General features: G+C 34.2%; 1 protein-coding gene across 4 annotated transcripts in view; it reads right to left on the bottom strand.

Annotated features, from left to right (window-relative positions):
* Positions 1-12,477, bottom strand: part of LOC100749681 (hemicentin-1) — a 431,443-nt gene that overhangs the window by 693 nt on the left and 418,273 nt on the right. For 2 of the 4 annotated variants that reach the window (XM_024367725.2, XM_033320790.1), the window contains 2 exons: positions 8,775-9,521; positions 5,616-5,679 (listed from right to left, as the gene is read on the bottom strand). In XM_024367725.2, coding sequence (XP_024223493.1) covers positions 8,778-9,521 — 744 coding nt within the window. In that variant the 3' untranslated portion in view covers positions 5,616-5,679; positions 8,775-8,777. Of the gene's footprint in view, positions 1-5,611; positions 5,680-8,774; positions 9,522-12,477 lie in introns of those variants that run through there. The other 2 variants (XM_033320791.1, XM_033320792.1) reach the window with 2 other exon arrangements.

Genomic DNA, 12,477 nt, shown 5'->3' on the forward strand with positions numbered 1-12,477 from the left:
TCGACTATGTTTCGTGTAATGACGAATGGCAGAAGTTGGAGTATCGCTAGCCGTATTGTTAGCGCGTTAGCGTAGATAATTGAAAGTACTTTGTGCAGATACAATCGCAAACGAACGAGAATCTCCTGGTTTGGTAGTATGCAAGAATATATATTTTTGCGTATCATGTGTATATTGTTACATATTTAAATTTCCTGTAAATGCATAAATAATCCAATTACCTGTCCATTAGTTAATTAGTTTAGATATTCGAGATTCTACTCTGTTCGTAATATCTCTTCCAGATATGGATTCGTCTTCCTCTGCATTACCAAGAGATAGAAATCGCAGGTGGTCGGCAAGTTATAATCACGATATTAGCTTTCTGACTAACGAAGCTGAATCTAATCCGAATCTAGTTTAGAATCTTGAACTTTGAACTTTAAAGTTTATATATCACCGATATATATTTTTCGTAGTTTTATGTTATTCGAAATGTTTTGCATTTAAAGAATCAATTGATTCATAACAGATTAATACAGCTTTAAACAATATCATATATCTTCATATATTTTTAAAGAACATACCTTTAATGCTATGCATATGTATTAAAATTTAAATCGCTTTACTTTGTAAGAGAGGTGTCCTAAAGAATATTTTATCTATGCCATATTATCTTTTCAAGTTTTAATCCCGAAACTTTACTCATCTCATTTCCTTATCCTTTTATTCATCATCTTTTTGCTTCTTCTTCATTTTCTACCACTAGCCTCTATGTGATTAAACATCAGGTATAAAATAGTTTCACAGTATGGTTGGAATGTGGTTCTTTGATATTCTTTCTAAAAGAAACACTTCTGTTAATTTTTTTTTACAAGATTTTGGTATCTCTTTTTAGGACCTTCTTGGAAGATCTAATAAAAAAATAGAACTTACGTTACGTAAATTGGTAATATTCGAAAATATTTATTTTGTAGGTAAAATTTTCGTAAAATATCGAATCATTAATTAACTTTTGAAATAATAAATTATATGTCCTAGAGTATTATGTTGAATTCCATTAAAAAAAATGTTTCGCACTGTACTCATATTTAAAATAAATGTATCAAGATTTTTTAAATAGATCAAACGAGATATGATCACACAGTAAGAAATTTATCCCTATATTATCTTCTAATGTTTTCAAATAATAACGAAATTAAAATGTTAAAGATTTTTTAAATGATAAAAGATAAAATGTAATTATTATTTCAAAAAGGTACATTTTAAAGTACGTTTCATAATAACAACAATGTAGACACAATTTGCCAGATTCTTCATTACGTATAATGTTTCATATGCTATGGTTTATTTAGGCGTTCATAATCGTCGTTATTATTCATTATACACGTTAATAACATTTATGCAGATGCGTGATTAATATTACATTGTAATATTTCATTGATTTATAACATGCGTCCATTCGATATTTAAAATTATTATGAATGAAATTTTCCAAGTATATGAAAGAAGATCTGCAAAATTTTTTAACGATTTTCTCATTCACATACAATAGTAAATAAGCTTCAAAATACTATCTGATTTCATTCTTCAATCGTCGTTTTTCGTACAACGAATAATATTTAATATATCAAGGTGTCTAATCGATATCGTTTCATTCTCCAGACTGTCTGACTATATACGTCCTGCTACTACTTTCGCTTTATTCCCTTTCCAACGTAAACATGCACGCTAAGATACGATGATTTGAATCAGTGAGATATTATACGTTTAAAAAACTAGAAAAAGAAGAACAAAGTAACTTTCAGAAATAAATAATATGTATAATATATGCGTTGTTACTAAACTATAACTGACAACGAGGTAATATAATTATAATCGACGATGAAAATATTGATATTAGACGAGCAAGCTTCTTTCCTGGTTCGAAACTATCGTCATCGAGAACACGCCACTGTAACGAATGAAGTATTTTATTTTCAAATGCAGAACGCTTAAAAATTGTTTATAATCGAATTTGACAGTGGCAAATTATAATACTCGGCTTGACTCAAATAATCCTACCTTATGCTACATTTCTGTTGATTCTAAAAATTACTGCCTCGTAGTTGCTCTTCTTTATGTTATAATAAACCTTGTGTCTCGCGATAACCATTGTCAAAGGATTCTAAAGAATTGAATTATTTCGAAAGATGCATGTTTTCAGAGTTATTGACGTCAAAAGAAAGACTGATTATTCTCCGATATTTTCGGTTCCGCGGGTTCTCCGTGAAACGTGGTACACGTGGAAAAAACCTGAAATCTTTCGACACAGTAAATGCATATTGTACGCCGATCGAATCGCGACGAAGGCCCACGCATCGATCGAGATAGCAGCATCGGACCACGATATATCAATATGCTGTCTACGTTATAAAAGCAGGCATCCAGCTAGCATGCTACAACGTGGCTCGTCCACGAAGCCGTTGCTGCCGCGATCGTTCTAATCCTAGCATGCACAATCGAACACAGCCGGATAAAGCGATCATCGAGCGACGTTTCGACGATGAATCGACGCCGATTCCACCTCGAAACTTTCGACGCGCGCCTGCCACCCGAACAGCTTTATCGTTTCACGAACAAACCATGTGTTCATTGCTGTTAGAATTTTAATGATCAGTCAGATGTATACGTCGCTTCGTTTCGCGAACGTGACAACGCGGATCTCTGTTCTGTACGTCGCTAATACCTAACAAGGACGGCTAATTTCGTGAACTGACGCGAATACGGAATAAGAGTACTTTTAATGAAATGAAATATTAAAGATATTGTGAGACGTATCGTAAAGTACAGCGAGATATTAAAGTATCCGTAAGCAAATTTAAAAGTAAAATGTTAGGTATATTAGTTAAGCGTATGATGCATACGAAATGTTGTTTCTTTCGAATTTGTATTTGCTGGGCTAAATCCATTCATTTCTGTACTATCGTAAATCATAAAAAATTTGGAAGAATTATTCTTATATGGAATCGTGTATTATTATATGGAGTCGTGTAAAGAGTTAAATGGCAAATCCCATAGTATTCTTTTCGTTGCTACCGCGCTGTATTTTTATCATGCTGTTTCTTTCGTGTGGTAAAAAGTTCGTGTATTCGATTTCTATTTTTCGTTGCATGCTATGTATTGGTATATAGAACTTTGATACAAGTTTCTTGTAAATGTAGCAGTCGAACCGGGAAAGCTGTGGAAGTTGCACGGAGATTAGGACAAATTAATCCTTTGCACTTGTTAGTTGATTTTCTTCGTGAATGCTGCATTTGAAGATCTTTGAATTAATATCCTACTTTTGAAATATATCAATATTTTCAAATTTTGAGAGGAATGTTTCTTGAAAGTTTGTAAGTTAAGAATTCCTTACATGTGGAAATTTGAATTATGAGTCGTTGCTTCTTGAATCAACGATTTAATTTGGAACTATTAATCCTTGTATCATACGATATTAATATTAAGCAGAATCGACGTATAAAGAAAGGATTAAAGTATATCGAAAATAGAAATGAATTTTTTAACAAATAGATAGTTTGCTATGAAGTTTACGATATGATGGCAGTGTTTAATTTGAAGCATCGTTTGGATGAAATTCGGGTTACCAACGCCCATAAGTTTGGAATCAGTAGTTTGTTAAAGTTTGCGATTGGGATTGAGTTTATGACGCGAACGTGACCTATTCGCTGCTTTTCTGGCTTAGCTTCTTTCGCTTATATCTGGAAAAAGCTTCGAAACTCTGATTAAAAGTAGGAAGCCGATTTTGGTCGCTAGCAAAGTACCGTTCAAACTTGAAACATTTCAAATTTTTATCATAGAATTATAGTATTTTCTTGGTGTAGAATATCGGATTATCTTTTATTGCAACTCGTATTATTATTAAAACCTGAATTGTGACAAAGATATTTTCATTTTTCTTCCTTAACATTTCTTATTGCTATCTGTATCATTATGGTTCTTTCGATTTTATAAACCACTAAACCAGATTGTTTGAAAAATTTGTCCCATTTTTAGCTAGTGTTGATATTAAATCCTATGATTCATTTGTTGAGCGTAGAAGATATTTGTTGCTTGTAACGAACGGTAAGCTGCTTAATTTGAACAAATAATGCTTCTATTTGGACTAAATGCAACAATCGCAGAGGAACGTCTGGAATTTGTTAACAACGAAAGCATTCCTCAAGAAGATACTACTAGCATAAAATATACTATCATACACGTGACTTTTTATTAAATTTCTTTCATAACAAAAGATTGAATTTATTAGATAAATATCTATAAAAATGGTCCGAAGAAGTTTATCGAGGAGGAGGATGAAAAGTTGAGAGCAAATGGTAAAATATCGTTAGAGCAATAGACATACGCATTAGTCGATAAATGTGAATTTTCAAATATCGCTGCAAGCCTTTTAAACGGTCATATATTATTCAATTATATCGGATTAGTAAATTATATTAAATTCAGAATTATTTCAAATAAAAATTAGTTGAAAATTATTCGAGTTCGAAAACATCGAAAGTTACGATTTCTAGAGTATCTCGCTTTCCATCGAGATATAAATTCTGTTAAATAACTGGCGCCACTTATCTATAGTGAGTTATCGATTCGACAAGTAACGTGACCGTGGAAAGGCAATTAAACGATTATGAATGAGCATAGTCTAATAAGACAACGCGCTTATCTCCGCGCTGTAGATTGAATTTTATAACGCACCGAAGAAAGTTTAAATCTCAGATGTACACGCTTTGTTATTCTTTTAGAAATTGTGTCATTCGTCGATAAGCGTAGATAAAACTGTTTCGAAATTTATTGGCGCAGTGTATAAAAATTTAGAAATTCCATCGACATCGGAAAGCAAATACAAATTTGACAATTTTCCTTATTAGTTCGTTATTTTCATTAACATGCTGCGAGTGTTTATGTATTTGTGTTACGACGAATAAGCAACAGTGGCAACAAATATATAAAATATCAAAGTAAAATACATATTACAATATACAGACGATAAGATTTTTATTTTAAGTTTTATTTCTTCATTCGTGTCTATGAAAATATAAATTTCTATAAACATTTCCCGTCTAATCATTAAGTTTCTATCCTGTTCTTGCGAGCTAATTAACTCTATTTTATCATAGCTAAGAAATTTTATAAGTTTCAGAAAAATACGAAAAAATAATTGTTAACACGTGTGACTTGGATCTTATGTCACAACTCCTTTCAAAACATCGAATGTTTGTTTATTTGTTAAAATGAGGATAAGATCGGGGAATCGAGATTCGAGAGTGAAATCACGTTAAGCGCGTTGAATTCAAGAAATTATTCACCGAACGAACGAACGATAAATCTCCAACAACGATTATCTGTTATATAATCTCATCAAATATCTCCATGTTCGAGATATTAATGATTTTTAAGATATATCTCTATATCAAAACATTATGTGATATACATTGTATCATCAAGTGCAAAGGATTAAATACTACAATGTGAAAAGCTTTTTCTACAAACAGAGCCTCATTGTCCATATGCCGTAGCGCACATGTCGGATCGATCGCCATACCGATAACAAATCTAAGCAATACGACGTAATTCATAGAATACAATGTACCTACAAGGCATGTCGGACGCCAAAATGTCCTAGTAAATGTACGTATCGCTCTTTGTCTGCTGACCCTCCTACGAACAAACATTTGGAATACAATTGTTATGTATGACAACCCTGTATATCGTTATGAATACAAGCGACAAATCGTTTTAATCTTCATTTACAGGGTTCTCCCATAATCTGCTTGTTATACTTGAAGCGATTCACAAAACGACTTGAACATTTGTCATCTATTTCAAATATATTATGCGTGTTATATAAAACATCTGAAATTTCATTAGCACTGTAACGAGCGCTGCAATGAGAATTGTAAAATTTCATAAATATACATATAATCATGACAATCGTGTCTCTCATTATGGTGCTAATAAAATGTCAAAACGTTTTGTATAACAGGCATACAATATGTATACACAGGGTGGTTAGTAATTGGTGGTACAAGCGGAAAGGGGGTGATTCTACGCAAGGAAAGAAGTCGAAAATATAGAATAAAAATTAAAAAAAAAATTTTTTTTTAATTTTTCCATCGAGACAACGATCTACAGTGAGATCCGTTACAACGTACCGCACGCGTACCGAGCGAAAATTCAAAGTCGATTTTCTCGAAAACAAAGCCTCGAACGAAAAATTTGTATTCTATATTTTCGATTTTTTTTTTTCGCGTAGAATCGCCCCCTTTCCGCTTGTACCACCAGTTACCAACCACCCTGTTATATAAAATTGTTGCGTGGTACGTGTTCAAATACTTCCGTGAACCGCTGTATATTATTCATTTAATCCTTTCTGTTAAGATACTTCCTTTATTCAACGTTTTAAACTGTTTTTCTTAATTTTAATTGTTTAATCGGTGACAATAAAAATTTTCGATAAAATTTATATATTAAGTATTTGAGTATCGATATTTAAATAAACGCAATTTTCGATACAGACATTTGCAAAACAATTTATTTGAGTTTCGACGTTTGTTACGCGAGGAAATGTATCATTGTTATTTTTAATATCGAACAATCGTTATTTCGATGAAATAACTGGAGGGAAATTTTCAGACGTTTGACATGGAATTTATAAACGAGATTTTTAATACAGTTACAAGCGTTTGTAATATTTAGGTAATCGCAATATCACCAAGCCTGTGATATTCAACAGAAAAATTCTTCTACGAAATTCGCTTTACGTATCGTCCAATTTACCTGTTTTCAATTCCACGCGGTTTAATCGACTTTTTCTCCGCTAGCTGGTTTCAATTTAAAAATACTTACCGACCAAGTTGATACGCGAACAAAGGAGGAAAAAAGAAATGCAAACCCGTTGTTGGTAATTATTAAAATTATAGAAATGGCAAGCTCGAAAGCATATTTAGAATGCAAGAAATGAAAGAGAAAAGAGGCAAACGAATGCAAGAAATCATACACGCAGAAACAAACGCAAACAAACAGACACAGTCGCAACGACGGAGTAATATTAAATTTCGAACAATAGAAAATTCATACGTAAAAAGAACGAAACAATTTCCTAAGAAACAAAATGTTTAATTTTTCCATACCTGCTATTCCGTTGCGAAAATAGGATGTAATCCAAACGATATGTAGTACCCAGCTTATAATTCGTTAGTTATAATTATAATGACCTTTTTATTACTTGTTGTTATAATCTGTCGTTAATATATTATTATAAATTTGTTTAGATGATTTTTTAATGGATAATATTTTATTAATAATTAGTAGTCGAAAATTTTAGTAGAAATTTCTAAACATTCAATCCCCTATCATTTTTCGATTATTTTGATTTCTTTCTGTCGAAGATGAACTGATTATTGAATTGATTTGTCAATAACGCTTTGATGGTAATATCGATTCAAGAATTTACGCTGTAGTTTATAAACACTTTTCAATGAAAAATTTTTCGGACTTGTCGTTTAGTATCAAAAAGATTGGTAATTTGTTATCATATGAATCATCTTCCCATTTTATATATTCTTTAGAAAACCAACGTAAAAATTTCAATCGTTTGCACATTTTTTATACGCTATACTGTATTTTATAATAATACGTACTCATAATTTATAATTCATTAGTAAAATCAAAATACGTTATTTTATGATTCCATCGTATATACAAATCTTTATGTAAATATAAATGATTTCTCGGATATAATTATTTTTCATATAAGTATTTACGTATCAAACATATCCTTTTTCGACAATCTCTTCATATTTATAAACGAGGAATATTACGATGCGATATTTCGAACGAAATATCTCGTATATTTGCTTTTCAATTTTCGCATGTAATGTGGTATAACATACGTTTATCGTTAATCCTTCCATACTTGTGAACAAGATATCTGTTAAACTAATTTTCATTTCAAATTTTCGCAGCAGATATATCTCACTCTGATAAAAGGTCACACGAGATCTTGTTGAGAGCGTCGCTCGAACAACGAGATATCTCATTAATGGATGCGAAAGATTCAAATTTCCTTCTACCATAATTCTAAATTCAAGCTTCTAATTACAGAATCTCTATATAAATTTCGTATGTTCTCCATAAAACACGTATGAACAATTTCATCTCTAATTTCCCATTTCCTTCCCTCACAAACTCAACATTCTCTATTTACTTTATCATTTACGTGATATTTATTATATTTACGATTACTATCGATCAAATTCAATCGTAAGATTAACAAATCCCGTGTTTTTGCGTAACAAAACAAAATTATCTACGTATCTATGTAACATAGAATTTTGTATTTAGAAAATATCGATTATCCGAATCATCGAACTTTCCAATAACAGAACATTATCAATTAGCATACCCTACCACCCTGGAATTCGATGAAAATTTTCCAATTTTTATATCACAAAAAAAGGAAAGAGGAACATCTAGCACAAAATTTTATATTAACGGTATATCAATTATTTCAACCACCAAATAGCCTCAACGCGAAAAATCTATACGCGATATACACCGCAACTATAATTTGCAACGTGAGATCATCGAACTCGACTAAAATTTCTTTACTTTTATATGAATATTTGCGTATCGATTTACAAGATATTAATTATCTGAGACAAGACTTCTCATTGCGAAAACACGTATATCGTAACCAACGATCTACAGCGTAAATTCCCAAACAACCTGAAACCCGAACCCGCCCAACTGACCTTTTAGACATCGATCTCCTGACCGACGTCCCGGAAGTGTAGCTCGGCATACTGCATTATCGTGGGCGCGGACGGCGACCGCCCATCGCCAAGGTTCGACGACATCCTCTTTGACTTGTTCCGGTTCTTCGTGTCACCTGTGTCCGCGTAGTGCGTGCTCTCCGGTGGGCAACGATTCGACTGTCGTTCCCAGATCTGCTGACGAGAACTCGGATTCGATCTGTGATAGTCGGTTGGACATTCCGCGATGTCGTCTTCGTAGTAATGGGGATAGGAGATTTTGTAAGTCTCGGGTATACCGAGTTCTTGGACCTGGTGGAAGCTGGTCTCGCAGGAGGGCGCGCTCGCGTACGCGTCTGCTCTCCTGGAAGCTTCTGGCCGCCTTTGTTTTTGCTTCCGCTCGCTACGCTTGTGCTTCCTGTACTTTTGACTTCGGTCGCTTGACCGGTTGCCCGAATGGCGGCGCGGTTGCCTCGTAGAGTCGTGGTTCGCGTAGTTCTGTTGCTCCTCGTCGGGATGAGCCACCATGGGAAGATGATTCTCGTGCTGTGCCAAGGTCGGTGGTCGGCTGTTCGCGTGCACGTACGAGGTCTGCAAGGGGCTAACTATCGAGGAATGATAGAGGCTGCGCGTTAGTGGCAGTGTTAGTTGGCTGGAACTGTTGCTCGGTAACGGATAGCTGTACTGCTGCATTTCCTGCCGGTGTTGCTGCTGGTAGTGTTCTTTGTAGTTGTATAGGCTGTCGGTCTGCAACAGGCAGGGTTAGTCGCTGGGGATACGGCCGTCGGGGGAGGTGTCGTTAGTGGCGGATATCGCGATACCGAACCCGGAGGCGAAATGTTATTTCGTCTTTCGAAACAGCGCCAGTGGATTATTATCATCGGTCGGAGAGATGATTGGTCGCTTGTAGGTAGGTCTACTGGGATTTTCCTATGCATATACATTCTTTGTTATATGGATGATTTAGGCTGGAGAAATCGAAAATATTTTACAGAATATGTGGTTATCATCGATGACAGATGATATTTCAACTTTGAAAAGAAAAAAAAAGCAGAAAGGAAGAAGAAACGAAAGGCGATCGAAGGTTCGTTGTTTGACAATTTTTCAGAGGAAATGTTCGACAAATTAAACCAATTTCACTGACTCGATGGTACTTTAGAGAAATTATCCATGGATTTAGCGAACTATTATTTTATCCTTCGATCGTGCTAGTGGGTAATTACCGCATGCGTGTTGAGACAAATGATTGGAAGATAGGTCCATTGGGATTTCAATATGGATTCTTTATTATACGAATGGTTTTAACAATGAAATAATTGGAAGTATTGAGAGGGATGCGATTGTTCCGATGAATTTGAAATTTGAAATGATGCGAGATAAAATTTGTCGAAGGAAATGAAAGGCGATTGTAATTCCATTATTTGGATATCGATCTTTTGTTATACGAACGAATTAAACGATAAAATAATCGAAATACGCGGTGGTCTTTAGCGATGAAGCGAAAGTTGAAATTTCGACAAAGTTCTTGAGAGAAAGAGAATTTATCGGAGAGAACGTAGAGACACAATGGCTATTTCACTTTTTGCAAATCATTCGGAGGAAACGTCTTAATTCAAATAATGGCATTCTATAATATCAATCGTATCTCAGAAATTGCTGTTGATAAGTCAGTGAAACGAGAAAAGCGAAACATTTTGTACCTTTTAATTTTTATTTCAATTCCGTTCCGGGAGAAAGAGATAGCTATTCGTCGAATTAAAGTTTAATATGCAAATATTGTTCAAACTGCTACGATATATTCGACGTCAATTGGCTATTTGATTCATTCACTGGCAAAGCGATTTGTTCCGAGAACGAAAATTTCATCGAAGTTATTGATCATATGACAGATAACGTTGAATGAAGCATTTTTTTCTGATATTACTATTTATTCCGTGTGTCATTCGCGTATGTCGTATATGATTTATAGCGTTGGCACGGCTCTATTGAAAACAAGTCAATCGTACATGATCAACGTGCAAATCAACTTGTTAGGATTATCGAAGAGAAAAATGTATTATACAATTTAAACGCTTTATCGTATCACGTTCAATCTTTTCTATCTATTCCATATTCTTTTCGAAAAATAAAACCAGGTAGCTTCGTTTTTACAAACAAATTATGAATTTTGCAACTCAGTTTCTTCTAAATTATTGAATTCCAATCGAGTTTTGTCTGGATACTCTACTGATTCTTTCAGATAAATTGAACATACGTTTTTTTTCCTTTTCGTTAAATCTTCTAAAAGGAAAGTTACGTAATTGATAAGGAATAGTACAAAATTTCCTCTCTCCGATATCGGAATCATTTTCGAAATTCCTATGTCCGATATATTCAGTAATATTTTAGCTGCTATATGCTATACTCTTACCCCAAGGAACGATTAATTTATTTAATAGTTTGCTAAATTTCTTTCTCTTATATTTCATTAGTGAAAGAGCCAGTACCCGCGATCGACATTTTCTCTTTTCTCCTTAACCGCGAAATATAAATCCTAGCTTATACACAGCAATCCCGGGAATGAGCATAACGTGGTTATCATGTACCTCTTGGCGAAAGTACTCGTTATAAGGAAGATCGTTTGAAGCTGGTGTCGCGTCTCAAAAAGATTTTCCTCGTCGGTCGACGAGAAGCGACTTGGCGAACCAGAGCATCCGTATCTCCTTTTCTCCGTTGCTTCGAATAGACCGAGCAAACATCTTTTTTACTATCTCTTCAAAACAATATCAACTCCGTGCAAAAGGGAATTTTTTTTCCTCCAAACACAAAGAAAAAAGGAAATGAGAAAGAGACCGCGCCACTGAGTCTTTAAAAGGCTTCGAAATAATATTTCACCTCCTTTTATGAATGAGGTTGAAAAGCTTTGTGGCAAGCAACGTGTACAGTTGTTATTTACGTGTGTATGTGTGTACTAGTATTTTTGTGTCGTGAGTGTGGAAACTTACTTGATACGCGGCCGACATACACAAGGACGGTCGCTACATAGGTGGCCAGATCCAGCTTAGCAGGGAAAATATGATTTCCGATTATAACTCGGCAACTCCGGCAACTCTACCTCCTATTTGCTCGAAGCTGCTGTTTTATATCTATTGCGGACACGTAAATCGTACTCATGCAGTAGGTGCGATGCTAATTATTAGAAACTGGTGCTTAAGGGATAGGATTTACTTTTGTATGCAATGTTCCAGAACATCGTTGCTGCTGCCTAAATCTTGGTCGCGATAAAATGGTAGAAAAGAATTCAATTGCAAAACATAAATTGTCATCTCAGAACTGTTGGGATTACATATATATATATTTCCTTTTTTCAAAATATACCACAAAAGTACTATAATTTATACCATAATCGAGCAATGCATAAATAACTATACACAAAATACGTATAACGTAGCTTTTCTTCCAAATGTTATTCAACAACGATATAAATAAAAGAGGATTGTTTAATTTAAAGTATTTAAACAAACTAATGCTTCTGAATTTTAAAATTCTTTCGCTTCTACTCTTGAATAAACGTCGTTGGTTCATTATACGACTTGAGCAGTGGGTAATTCAAGAAAATGGTCGAGCCAAGCGTAGACTAATTACACGAGGTCGATGGGATGTGATCGAACGAGTGAGATCGTTGGCTGATATTGAACAATCGTTGAATATCGACCGAGTTGGT

The sequence above is a fragment of the Bombus impatiens genome, unplaced genomic scaffold (assembly GCF_000188095.3).
Source record: "Bombus impatiens unplaced genomic scaffold, BIMP_2.2 scf_0349, whole genome shotgun sequence".
Lineage (NCBI taxonomy): Eukaryota > Metazoa > Arthropoda > Insecta > Hymenoptera > Apidae > Bombus > Bombus impatiens.